At 38.3% G+C, this 13,760-nt stretch overlaps 4 protein-coding genes across 5 annotated transcripts; all 4 read left to right on the top strand.

Moving 5' to 3' along the window:
• Window positions 1-811: 811 nt before the first annotated feature.
• On the top strand, window positions 812-1,360 carry insb (insensible). Its single transcript, XM_068288215.1, has one exon. The coding sequence runs from the start codon at window positions 848-850 to the stop codon at window positions 1,355-1,357; it is 510 nt and encodes a 169-aa protein (XP_068144316.1). The 5' UTR covers window positions 812-847; the 3' UTR covers window positions 1,358-1,360.
• A 1,211-nt stretch (window positions 1,361-2,571) lies between these two features.
• LOC137575277 (F-box/LRR-repeat protein 2-like) lies at window positions 2,572-5,036 on the top strand. 2 transcript variants are annotated; one of them, XM_068287749.1, is made up of 4 exons: window positions 2,572-2,893; window positions 3,003-3,098; window positions 3,170-3,261; window positions 3,330-5,036. In XM_068287749.1, exons 2-4 carry the CDS (start codon window positions 3,074-3,076, stop codon window positions 5,001-5,003), a joined length of 1,791 nt encoding a protein of 596 aa, XP_068143850.1. In that variant the 5' UTR covers window positions 2,572-2,893; window positions 3,003-3,073; the 3' UTR covers window positions 5,004-5,036. The 2 variants fall into 2 exon arrangements, with proteins under 2 accessions (XP_068143850.1, XP_068143849.1); XM_068287748.1 differs by having other exon boundaries at window positions 2,975-3,098.
• Window positions 5,037-5,745: 709 nt separating this feature from the next.
• LOC137575336 (uncharacterized) lies at window positions 5,746-8,610 on the top strand. Its single transcript, XM_068287867.1, has 3 exons — window positions 5,746-6,598; window positions 6,663-6,754; window positions 6,823-8,610. The coding sequence occupies exons 1-3, from the start codon at window positions 6,574-6,576 to the stop codon at window positions 8,476-8,478; spliced, it is 1,773 nt and encodes a 590-aa protein (XP_068143968.1). The 5' UTR covers window positions 5,746-6,573; the 3' UTR covers window positions 8,479-8,610.
• A 2,368-nt stretch (window positions 8,611-10,978) lies between these two features.
• Window positions 10,979-12,945, top strand: LOC137575465 (uncharacterized). Its single transcript, XM_068288045.1, has 3 exons — window positions 10,979-11,007; window positions 11,075-11,150; window positions 11,218-12,945. The coding sequence occupies exons 1-3, from the start codon at window positions 10,979-10,981 to the stop codon at window positions 12,889-12,891; spliced, it is 1,779 nt and encodes a 592-aa protein (XP_068144146.1). The 3' UTR covers window positions 12,892-12,945.
• The last annotated feature ends 815 nt before the right edge of the window (window positions 12,946-13,760 follow it).

Below are 13,760 nucleotides of genomic sequence, written 5' to 3'. Positions count from 1 at the left end.
ATGCCTGGGTATATAGAATCTTTAATTTTATGTTCAGTGTACCGACGCACACACACATACATATATGCAGATACACATATGTACATACATACATATTGATATAGGTGTGTGGCACTTAATAGCACTATGGCTACGGCAGGTCAAAGCAAAGAGCAATGAAATCGAAGAGATGAATGTTGAAGCGTGCCAGCTGCAAATGCCTGACTGGGCCAACCAAACCCAACAGACACCCTACACTGTCAGGAGAATTATTGAAAGTAGAGCAGAGACGAGTCGGTTAGGTCGGAAGTCGGCGATGAGTTGCCGCCACGAGACAACAACAAAACGGAAAAGGGCAGGAAAGGGAAGAGAAGGTACGGCAGTAGGACAAGGTATGTACTATATGGGCAAAGGGGAAGAGGAACAGAAGGCAGGGCAATGGCAGAGGGTAAACGAAGACAGGCTGCAGTTAGAGATGGCTGCGGCAGCATATTGTCAGGGGTTGTTGCAATAATATCCTGCTCCTGCGAGTGTATCCTGTTGCCTTCCCGCTTCAGCTGCCGGCAGAAAGACGAAATTCAAACAGCTGCAACAATTTTTTGTTTGTGTTTTTTCTTTTTCGAACCCCCGGCACGGCACATCCCTTAATGCGGACGAACGCTTGCCACTATCTCTCTGGTTCCTGTCCCCTGTCCCGGTTGTTATCCCGGGTTGGGGGTTGCTTTTCAACTGGACGGCTGCGGCTGCGACTGCGCCGAGAGCCAATGCTGGGGTGCATTCAGATTCAGTCATTGCGATCATCACGTGAACGAAGGTTGTGCCGCGGATCTAACAGAAACCCAGCGAAAAGAAGGATTCGTTTTAAATAATGTCGGGAAAAATAATTATGAAACGCAAGTGGAGCCAACAGGCCGAGGAGCAGCAACAACAGCAACAGCCAGAGGAAGATGTTGAACAAAAACGTCACCGCCCTGACTCGAGACCTCTAACGCCACCTGCAGAAGCACCAGATACTCCCCCTAACGAAGAAGATGCCACAGATCCACACAGCATTCTATTCGAGGCGCTGCAAAAGATAATGGAACTGCAGGCAGAACTTGAAGGTTTCGAAAACGACTTGGACGAGCGAGAGGAGGACGAAGAGGAGGATCAGCAAGAGGCAGCTCTTAATGCCGAAGTGGCTGAAAACTTTGAGCACCCATCGCCTGCACCCGTTGCTGCCCCGCAGCGAAGTCAGGCCGAAGCTCTTGGTTTTGCCATGTGCGCACGGGAAACTCTGCTCTTCCTGCAGAGCGAAGGCATCTCCACCGAATCCGTCCTATACAAGGCGCTCCTGGGCAAGCTAGTTGGTCAGAGCGATGGCCTTCTCCAGGCGTGAAACGGAATCAAATCGGCGCGAGTGTAACCAAAAGCTTTCTAGTCAGCGATCTCATTGCAACCAAAAAACAAAAACGAGGGCTTAACATTTAAGGGATTTCCACTCGGAAAACATAATTTTACCTAAGTTGTTTACTCTAGTCAATTATTGTAAAGCAATTAAAAATAGCACGTAGAAAATAAACACAAATATCTTTAAGACTTGTACTATCACTGTGTACATTTTTTTAAGGACTCACAAATTATTAACATTCATTACTCTGTTGACTTACTCTGCTGAAATGGATTCCAACAAATGGGCTACTCGGCTTCATTACTTTTAAATTCAAATGTGTAGCCTTGCCGATATGTAAATATGTATGTACATATATATGTATGTATGTATTTGATCTGAAGTGGATATGTCTGCTGTCTGTATGAAAGTGGAGGAAATTAACAGCTGACGAAAGTTTGATCGGATTGAGTTTGTTTTTGTTGGAGCATTTAATTTTTATTGACGTCAACTAGGGAAGCAGTCAACAAGAAAATATTTATTTTCTGCCATTGCATTGTGGTCCTGATTCACTTTTTTTTTTTATCATAAACTAACAATTTTCCAAGCAACATGCTTAGTAAGACTAAAGAATAAAATAGATCAAGGGTCAGGGGTCATGCGTTTAATGCGTTCGCCAAAAAACAAGAACAAATTTGTGTAATTAATGAACGCAGAATTATCCTTTTCGGGGATGTCACAGAAATCGCCTAACGCCTAAGGTCTGCCCAAAAGTATGCTATACATTTTTTAAGGAAATACCAGGGGAACTTGGAAATCCATAATGAGCGCGTTTGCGTCTGTATTAGAGGTGGGCTGGTACCCGTGGGCATGGGCTGCAAAATCTAATTTCGGGTTGGGTGCGGGACATAGCCATGGGTTTGGTCGTTCAACCCAAAAAATTCATTTGGAAATATAAAAACGCAATTGTGAAATATTTAAATATTTCCTTTTCTCAATGTAAGCAATAGTTTAATAATCTACATTCGTTAGAATTTTACACAGCAAAGAGAGTTAATAAAAGCATTTGGAATTTTAATAGATATAAAAAGCACATATTTGGATTTCAAAACTTTTGTTTATTTTAAATTACCACATCAACGGTGATTTTAGTAACAATCGCAGTCACGTTAACGTGAACGGCGGTTCTTTAAGAAACTCTGGTTCCGACCGCCATCCCTGGTTCATATACTGTGATCTCGCACCCCTTCCGCGAATGTAAACAATGCAACCGAAGTAATATTTGTAGTTTTCATACAATAAAATAGTAAAAAGGGTGTAGTTCCCAACGGAAAGCTTGAACAGAACACCAGGCGCATCTACTGGCTGCCGCCAGTTGAAACTCTTTCATAATAATCATATGTACTTGCACACATACATATGCATGAGTGTGCGCAAACGACTTTGCCTTCGCAAAAAGTTGGGGAGAAAGGAAATAAAGGACTTTGCGCAATTTAGTAGCAGAAATAAGGGAATTCGATGATATTCGCTCGAAGTTGGTTTCAGGTAAGATTTTTGTAATATTTTGCTTTTTACGAAAAGTGTTTGTTCTTAGACGGGAACTTAATTACGTACTTATTAACATAGTGGAATATCCGTATCAAAATTGATTTAGTTCGACTGGCTGACATTGGAGCGATTGGAAAAGAGTGAAAAGATTTCATAAAACAGAACACTTTTAGGGTAATGGACGATATTAATAGCAATCCTTGTAAGTATTTTTGGGCAACATACCTAAAAAGCAATAAAAGACAATTTATATTTGTTTGTTTACCGTTACAGCCAAAAGAAGCTTTGATTTCAAGAATGACTTGTGCTACACAGAGGACCACATTGTAGTCCAGGAGTTGTATCTGTATGCCATACCAACAGAGGTAAGTGCATGCCCACCCGTTTTAAACTCCTTTTATTGGTTTCAAATGTCAATTCCAATGTTTCGCAGCTGAAAGAGGAAGAATTGCTTGAGTATTTTAATAGTTATGGAAAAGTAAGACATCTGCATCTCTATGCCAATGATGGATGTTGTCCTGGGCAAACTGATTCGGATTCGTCAGGCAGGTTGAAATCACATCAGCAAGAGAAGGAGGTGAAAACTGGACGCGTTCTATTTGTCAATCCACTAGATGCAGCCAAAGTGTTGCTTAATAAGATCCATCATGTCAATGGGCGTCAATTCCAAGTCACGGTCGCTCACAGTTGGCTTCAACCGGAAGGCAATGACATTTTAGAGCCACCAAGTAGTCAGCCAGAACAGTCGCATGTAATGAAGGTTCCGGATGATTGCCTAGTCCGAATTCTAGAACTTCTTCCGTTAACCGATCAATTGCGCTTCCTACGATACTGCAGTCGATTTCGAGATATACTGCATCTGGATACAAGAACTTTACACAAGTCAGTCGTAATCGACAATTTTAAGTCATTATCCGAATGGGATATACGTGACCTCTTTATTATATCTGGACGATCTATTCAAAGTATTGAGTATAACTCTTTTCAACTGAAAATAGATTTCGGACGCTTTTTAAATTATTTTGAAACAAATTGCGTGAATTTAAAGTCTTTGACGGTTAGGAGGACTAAGATAACCCCTAAAAATTTGTTTAAAATGATCGACAATTTAGACGATTTGGAAATTATTGATTGCATACTCAATAAAGACAGCTTGGCATCTTTGAAAAACATAAAAAAGTTAAAAAAGCTCTGCATTTGCTGTTGCGAACAACTTAATGGAAATGTAGGCAATGTCCAATGCCAGCTGAATGATAGGAGTTTAACGATATTGAAGGATTTAAAACACTTGAAAACTCTCAACCTTTCGAAAAATCCAGATCTACTAGGCGAACTACAACTTCCAAGCACCATTGAGACTCTGTGCCTTTCCGAATGTAAAAATGTGACACCTAATAATTTGATCCAGATGTGCAAGTCTTTACCGAATCTAAAGGAACTGGACATCAGGAGTATCCGCAATGTACCCTCTGATATTTATGATTATCTGAATTCAATAGAAACATTTACTTTCGACATTGAAAGGAATACAGAATATAGGAAAATCGCAAGATTGCCTAATCTCAAGAGAATTCAGATTGAATACATACACGCGGGTAATGCTTTGGAAAACCTTCTGGCTGAGCTTGCTGCCATAAAATCACAGCAGATAGAACACTTTGAAATTTCTGAGTTAATGGACGTGCGTAAGCCAACGCTTCTCCAAATGGCAAAATTAACTGGATTGAGGAAACTTTATTTATATTCTGATGCCATGGACAACAATGTTCTGGAAGAGTTTACAAAACTTAAGAAACTGGAGAGTCTCTGTTCAATACCTTTTGACGTATTTAACGATACTGGTATATTGCGTCTAATAAATGGCTGTCCAAAACTGAGACATTTAAGTCTGAACAACTGCTCCGAGCTGACGGAAAGTCTCGTGCTGGCCATTATCGACAATGTGCGACGTCAAATAATGAACAAGGAGAACCAGCGTGAATTGCCTATCTATCTTTTTGTGCAGGACACCAAGATTAGAAAATCAATTGAGGCTCATCCGGACGTGGCTGCCAAAAATATAATTAAGCTAGTCTTTGATTGTTATTGTGATTGTTTCTTTGGTTGATTCATAAATATGTGGGAATTTAGATAAATCAAATTTGTTTTCAAATTTCATTTGGCTCCAATATTTAAGCTTATTCCTTACAGAATCCAGAATACAGGTTCTATCAGGTCTAAGCCATGTCAGGAGAAAGAGTTCTGTATGCCTATGCTATTGTTTATCCTTGTACTATTTATCAATTTTACAGGTCTGATTTCTTGTCTCCTGGGGCTAAATGTTCTAGAAATGAAAAGTCCCTTTAACAGGCTTCCATGCGAATCATCTTCGTACCTCAGCCCTCATCAGCAGTGCTTTCAGAAATTGACTAAAGAGTTTAAATTATTTGGTTCAGCACGATAAGACAAGTTCGTATAGCCATGTCCGTCCGTCTAGATTTTTATGGTACAGGCATTGTAGGTATATACATATATATATCTCAGATATAGCCATATCGGAACACTGTTTCATTTTGTGTCCTTTTGAACCGTTCATTAAGGGGAGTTATACATTGTTGAGTCATAAAATTCGATACATGTTTCAAGAATGTTTCTGCAAATTTTCATGTAAAATTATTAAAAATTTCGAAATTTATGGTCCGTCGAATTCACATTGAGATTTTTTACAGTGTTCTCAATTAGTGTCCCCCATTAAAGTAGTCTAGAATCATTCAGAATATTGAAAAAAGTTCGTGAAAAATAATAACATTATTATTTTTCAAAACATTTTGATTCTAGTCTACCTTCAGACTGCCTAGATTAGAAAAATATTTTCGTTTTTGGTTTGGTTTCAACCCTCCTTAAAGAAAATTACTGTTCAAAATCAAAAACAAACAAAATTAAGATAAAACTGGTCAAATTTCTACTTAAACTGTGCTGTGTTAGTATTCGTCATATTTTTTGTTATTTCATCATCCTTTTCCCTTTCCAACAGATGACACAAATGCTCGAAGAAGCAAAAGCTCTTTCCCAAGCTTTCACACAATCTTGAATCATTCTTGAAAAGAGAAATCAGTCTTAAAAAGAACCTCTTTGAGTGAGCAAATACTTACTATTATTATTGTAAATTTACAATTAAACAATGGTGCAACAATAATAGGGAAACAAATATGAACAAATTTTGAACAAAAATTCAAAAGTACAAATATGTATAATGTTAGACTCTTAAACTCATTCGATTTCCGATACTCTCACCCAGGCGAAGCCATCTTTAACGAATCTTGTTCACTCAAAGAGGACTTAAACCAGGAGACCGGGCGTTGGGACAGTGATCCGGCTGTCTGTCACTTCACTTCATTAGTACAACATAGAAAGAAAAAAAAAACTTATTTTTTTTTTTTACATACTGGACTTGGAAACAAAATGCCTCCATTTGATTTATCCACGAAGTAGAACACTGCCGAAGTAGATTTAGAAGATAATTATAAATATTTGACTAAACTTTACAAGAAGAAATAGTTTATAAAGTTAAGGTAGAAATAAAAAGAGAGAGAGAGAGAGGCGATCTCGAAGATCTGGAATATATTCCAATTTCTAAAAATAAATCAGTGCGCTAACCTAGCAGCCAGCTATCGACTGAATAAAACAGACTTTACGAAATGGAATCCTTGCAATGCAATCCTTGTAAGTAGTTTTGGGCAACAAAAACAATATACGACAATTTACATTTGTTTGTTTACCGTTACAGCCAAAAGAAGCTTTTATTTCAAGAATGACTTGTGCTACACAGAGGACCACATTGTAGTCCAGGAGTTGTATCTGTATGCCATACCAACAGAGGTAAGTGCATGCCCACCCGTTTTAAACTCCTTTTATTGGTTTCAAATGTCAATTCCAATGTTTCGCAGCTGAAAGAGGAAGAAGTGCTTGAGTATTTTAATAGTTATGGAAAAGTAAGACATCTGCATCTCTCTGCCAATGATGGATGTTGTCCTGGGCAAACTGATTCGGATTCGTCAGGCAGGTTGAAATCACATCAGCAAGAGAAGGAGGTGAAAACTGGACGCGTTCTATTTGTCAATCCACTAGATGCAGCCAAAGTGTTGCTTAATAAGATCCATCATGTCAATGGGCGTCAATTCCAAGTCACGGTCACTCACAGTTGGCTTCAACCGGAAGGCATTGACATTTTAGAGCCGCCAAGTAGTCAGCCAGAACAGTCGCATGTAATGAAGGTTCCGGATGATTGCCTAGTCCGAATTCTAGAACTTCTTCCGTTAACCGATCAATTGCGCTTCCTACGATACTGCAGTCGATTTCGAGATATACTGCATCTGGATACAAGAACTTCACACAAGTCAGTCGATTTCGGCTGTAGACGATCCGAATGGGATATTCGAGACCTTTTTCTCATTTTTGGACCATCCATTGAACGAATCCGGTATGACGCTTCTTGGGTAAAAATTCCTTTTGAACGATTTTTGGATTATTTTAAACCGAATTGCGCAAAGTTTAAGTCCTTTACGCTGCTTGTGACTAAACTAACTAGTGGGAACATGTTAAAAATGTTTGACGGCATTGACAATTTGGAGGATCTGGACATTTTTCGATGCAATCTACATAATGACTGTTTGTTAAGTTTGAAGAATATAAGGAAACTAAAAAAACTGTGCGTTCGCGAATGTTATCAGATTAATGGAGATGTAGAAAGAAGCCAGCTGACTGATGACAGTTTGGCGATATTACAGGATTTGAAGCAATTAAAAGTTCTCAACCTTTCCTGTAATCGTAAACTTAGAGGTGATCTAAAACTCCCGAGCTCCATCGAGACTCTGGATCTTTCCGGTTGTGATGGAATACTTTCGAGGAATTTTATCCAGATCTGCAAGTCTTTACCAAACCTAACGAACCTCGACATCAGCGGTATCAGCAACATACCCCCGGACATCTACGATTATCTACATTCAATAGAAGCATTGATCTTTATAATTGAAAGGAACTCCCCAAGCAAAACAATAGCGAATTTCCCTGATCTTAAAAAAATTGTAATTAAAGATATTTACTCACGGAATGCTTTTGACGAACTCCAAGATGAACTTATTGCTCAAAAGTCTCAGCAATTGGAATACTTTGAAAATGATAGTTGTCTCGAGTATTATACAGAACACCTCTTGAAATTAGCAAAGTTAAGCGGATTGCGGGAACTTCATTTTTATGGTGAGGATGCCATTGATGATGATATTCTGGAAAAGTTTTCCAGCCATAAGAAGCTGGAAATCATTTCATTTGAGGGTGGTTATCCAATTAGCAATGCTGCCATTTTACGTCTAATTGCTGGCTGCCCCAAGTTGAGGAATTTAAGATTTCAGGAATGCCTACACCTGACGGAAGATTTAGTACACAGAATTATGGAACACGTGGAACGTGAAATTGAGAAGAAGGTGAACCAGCGTCGATTGCCTATCTATATTTATCTGCAGTCCTGCAAAATAAGAAAGTCCATCAATACTCATCCTGACGTAGCTAATAATAATATACTTAAGATTGTCTTTGGTATTTTCTAATTTAGTTTATATCGACGGACGCATTTGAATTTGTTTTGGGTCCTGGCAATTAAGTTATTTTGTTGTTTTTGTCATAAAAAAAAAAAAAACATTTCGCGGGAATAAAGTAATTTAAAACCTTTGCGTGCCCAAGTGACATCAATATATTTTATGATTAGATGAGCCTCTGATGAGTCAAGTTTGTCCGTGGGACTATTCTTTTATGCCAGAACAGAACTCTCAATCAAGAAGTCCTACTGCTTCAATTCGTAGTCGATGATGAACCTGGTAAAGGTGGCCGCCTTGATCGAAGATTTTATTTTGTTTTTATACCATGCACCCAATGGGTGAAATGGTATAAAATGGAAAATCGCCAAAATGTATGTAACAGGCACAGGAAATTTTTTCCGACCCCAGAAATTATATATATTCTTGATCACGATCAACAACCGAGTCGACCCATGTCCGTCCGTCCATCCATGCGTCCGTCTGTATGAACACCTTTGTAGATCTCGGAGACTATAAGAGACAGAGCCACCAAATTTGGTATGTAGACTTGTGTAGTATGTAAATGTAAAGAGTTAATTGGATTTCTGGTCACGCCCCCTTGCGACCCCATAATTTACATAAAACTGTATTTCGTAAAAAGCATAACAGTTAGGGATATTAAATTTGGTATGTTTACTGGTATAAGTATAAGGCGCTAATACTTCGTTTGTCTTCAATTTGATTCAAGTTTCTTTTTTTCAACTGCCATAAGCAAGAAAGTTTCCAAATGCTTTTGCGTGAAACAGTTTCTCAATCTATTTTTGACATATTTTAACTTGGAAAAAAATCTCTCTTAAAACTCAATAAACAGCTGTTTGCAAGTTTGAAATTCTAGTAGCTTACAGAGCATGTGAATGCCAGGGGTTCCAGCGCCCATCAATTTATTATGGTACAAAAGTGATTCTTACTGGGAACCGCGTACAAAGGGTCCTAGTGACTTAAATCTGCTACTCTACTACATGAAATTTCATCTCGTAAATAAAAACTTCTTTCAATTCTGAAAATTTCTAAAGTCCGAGCCTGAACTCATGTGTTTTCAGGGTTATTGTGGATAGCATAGCCTATGAGGCATGTTAATACAATTCAATAGACATACATTTTGTTTTACAAATTTTAAATATTTTTCCGCTTGGGGCATGTTCGGCGAAAGAGAACTTCCCCATGGTAATAAGTACTAAAAAATAATCCTATTTCGTTTTTTATAATAGCTCTATCAAATTATTCACTCAGACCTTGCTTAAATCATATCCAATCGTAATCTGATCAGAGTCGATATAATCGTTGTAACCCCATGTTGCATACACTTCGGTCGGGCCAAACCTATTTTGACTTACAATTAGAATTATTTATACTATATCAACCCATTTCAACTAATGGCAAAGGAACCAACGCGCCCACGCCCGCAATCCAGGAAGAAAACACATTTAATATACGAATTGGAGAACTTTTTGGCGGATCCGGAGAAAAATCACAAAAAGTCTGTTGCTGATGCTTCGTCACAATTCAACAGAAATAAGTATACTTCGTCATAAAACTAAGTGATGGCGACGAAGAATTTCAAAAATTTTCAGATCTACCAAATTTTCCATCATTTCCTGCCTGAAGAAAACAGAAGCTGATTTATTGATTGATTTAACTCTAGTCGAGATGAGATCGGACACCCAAAAGCGATAACTCATATGACTTCAAAGATTTTTTTATAATCATTATAATAATATGCATTCATTAAAATTTTAGAATAAGAACGAGAATTAATATAAACATTTGGAATTTAGATGCTTCAAATTTTTATTCAAATCAGATCACCATATCAACGGACTTAAGTAACAGTCGCAGTCACTTAAACGTGAATAGTGGTTCTTTAAAAACCACTGGTTCCGGCCGCCATCCCAGGTTCATATACTGCGACTTCACACCCGAATGTAAACAATGCCAGCGAAGTGATAATTGCAGTTTTCCTACAATAAAAGAGTGAAAAAACTCCTCGGCTTATTTACATACATACATAGGTATATATATGGACAATATTAAAGCTTTAGATCCAGACCGCGTAGTACTCAAAGGGAAGCTTGCGTAGAGCCGCAGCCGCCGGCTGCAGCCAATCACACTTTCACTTAATCACATGTACTTGCACACATATGTACATACATACATATGTTTGTATATGTACATATATGTGCGCACACGACTTTGCCTTCGCAAAAAGTTGGGGAAAAAGGAAATAAAGGACTTTGCGCAATTTAGTAGCAGAAATAAGGGAATTCAATGATGTTCGCTAAAAGTTGGTTTCAGGTAAGATTTTTGTAATATTTTGCTTTTTTACGAAAAGTGTTTGTTCTTAGAAGGGAACTTAATTACGTACTTATTAACATAGTGGAATAACCGTATCAAAATTGATTTAGTTCGACTGGCTGACATTGGAGCGATTGGAAAAGAGTAAAAAGATTTCATAAAACAGAACACTTTTAGGGAAATGGACGATATTAATAGCAATCCTTGTAAGTATTTTTGGGCAACATACCTAAAAAGCAATAAACGACAATTTATATTTGTTTGTTTACCGTTACAGCCAAAAGAATGACTTGTGCTACACAGAGGACCACATTGTAGTCCAGGAGTTGTATCTGTATGCCATACCAACAGAGGTAAGTGCATGCCCATCCTTTTTAGCTCCTTTTATTGGTTTCAAATGTCAATTTCAATGTTTCGCAGCTGAAAGAGGAAGAATTGCTTGAGTATTTTAATAGCTATGGAAAAGTGGGACATCTGCATCTCTCTGCCAATGATAGATGTTGTCCTGGCAAAACTGATTCGGATTCATCAGGCAGGTTGGAATCACATCAGCAAGAGAAGGAGGTGAAAACTGGACGCGTTTTATTTGTCAGTCCACTAGATGCAGCCAAACTGTTGCTTAATAAGATCCATCATGTCAATGGGCGTCAATTCCAAGTCACGGTCACTCACAGTTGGCTTCAACCGGAAGGCATTGACATTTTAGAGCCGCCAAGTAGTCAGCCAGAACAGTCGCATGTAATGAAGGTTCCGGATGATTGCCTAGTCCGAATTCTAGAACTTCTTCCGTTAACCGATCAATTGCGCTTCCTACGATACTGCAGTCGATTTCGAGATATACTGCATCTGGATACAAGAACTTCACACAAGTCAGTCGATTTCGGCTGTAGACGATCCGAATGGGATATTCGAGACCTTTTTCTCATTTTTGGACCATCCATTGAACGAATCCGGTATGACGCTTCTTGGGTAAAAATTCCTTTTGAACGATTTTTGGATTATTTTAAACCGAATTGCGCGAAGTTTAAGTCCTTTACGCTGCTTGTGACTAAACTAACTAGTGGGAACATGTTAAAAATGTTTGACGGCATTGACAATTTGGAGGATCTGGACATTTTTCGATGCAATCTACATAATGACTGTTTGTTAAGTTTGAAGAATATAAGGAAACTAAAAAAACTGTGCGTTCGCGATTGTTATCAGATTAATGGAGATGTAGAATCAAGCCAGCTGACTGATGACAATTTGGCGATATTACAGGATTTAAAGGAATTAAAAATTCTCAACCTTTCCAGTAATCATAATGTAAAAGGTGATCTAAAACTTCCAAGCTCCATCGAGACTATGTGCCTTTCCGAATGTAAAAAAGTGACACCTAATAATTTGATCCAGATGTGCAAGTCTTTACCGAATCTAAAGGAACTGGACATCAGTGATATCCGCAATGTACCCACTGAAATTTATGATTATCTGAATTCAATAGAAACATTTACTTTCGACATTGGATATCCATTTACCCAATATAAGAAAGTAGCAAGATTGCCTAATCTCAAGAGAATTCAGAATGCATCCATGTCCGGTGGCAATGGTTTGAAAAACCTGCTGGATGAGCTAGCTGACATAAAATCACAGCAGTTGGAACACTTTGGAATTTCTGAATTAATGGAGGTGCGTCAACCAACGCTTCTCCAAATGGCTAAATTAACTGGATTGAGGAAACTTTATTTCTATTCTGAGGATGCCATGGACAACAATGTTCTGGAAGAGTTTACAAAACTTAAACAACTGGAGAGTCTCTGTTCAATACCTTTTGACGAGGTTGACGATAATGGAATATTGCTTCTAATAAATGGCTGTCCAAAACTGAGACATTTAAGTCTGAGCAACTGCTCCGAGCTGACGGAAAGTCTCGTGCTCGCCATTATCGACAATGTACGACGTCAAATAATCAACAAGGAGAACCAGCGTGAATTGCCTATCTATCTTTTTGTGCAGGACACCAAGATTAGAAAATCAATTGAGGCTCATCCGGACGTGGCTGCCAAAAATATAATTAAGCTAGTCTTTGATTGTTGTGATTGTTTTTTTGGTTGATTCATAAATATGGAGGGCCATACGCCCTCCTACGCCTCCAGAATTTACATAAAACTGTTTTTCTTAAAAGGTATAACAGCTAGAGACTTCTAATTTGGTTTATATACTTGTTTAGTTAGCGCGCAGAAATTAATTGTTCAATCTTTTTGCCACTCCCCGGAATTTACATAAAACCGATTTTCTTAAAAACTATGACAGCTACCGACATTAAATTTGGTATGTAGACTAGCTTAATAGATGCGCAGATATTGGCTATTTTACCACGCCCACTTCCACCTCCGCAAATCAATCAAAACTGATTTTATCAAAAACTAACAAAGCTAAAGCTATGTACTTACACTGGCTTAGTATGCGCGCAGAGTATATACATATATTTTCATATTTTGCTACTCCCACTTCCGCCTCCATAATTTAGAAAAAACCGATTTCCTCCTGTAGTTTTTTGACTATCGCAATCAAATTCGGCAGACCAAACTACCAAATGTTATTGAAATCGGACTAGAAGCATGCAAAATATGCGTATGAACTTATCTTAAGAAGCGGTCCACAAGGCCAGAATTGGCCGTTGGCTAGTGGCGGCGCTAGAGTGCTCGTGTGTTTGTAGAGTGAGCGGGATAGCACATAGTATGAAGCATGTAAAAACAATTTAATAGACATAAATTTGGTTTTGGAAATTAAATATTTGTTTCACCTGGTGTATGGTATTATACGCAAGTCGGCGAGTCGACTTACATACTTACTTACTTCATGTTGTCTACAATATTCTCATCACGATAAGAGTCGCTTATCTCTTGCTGTGTATTTTTCGATCGACAATGACAGAGAAACATGTCCCTCCGATCTTTATGCTGCAGTCATTGTGCATCTCA

The sequence above is a fragment of the Drosophila tropicalis genome, unplaced genomic scaffold (assembly GCF_018151085.1).
Source record: "Drosophila tropicalis isolate 14030-0801.00 unplaced genomic scaffold, ASM1815108v1 contig_573, whole genome shotgun sequence".
Lineage (NCBI taxonomy): Eukaryota > Metazoa > Arthropoda > Insecta > Diptera > Drosophilidae > Drosophila > Drosophila tropicalis.
Note: the sequence above shows the minus strand (reverse complement) of the source record. Positions and strands in the feature narration are given on the sequence as shown.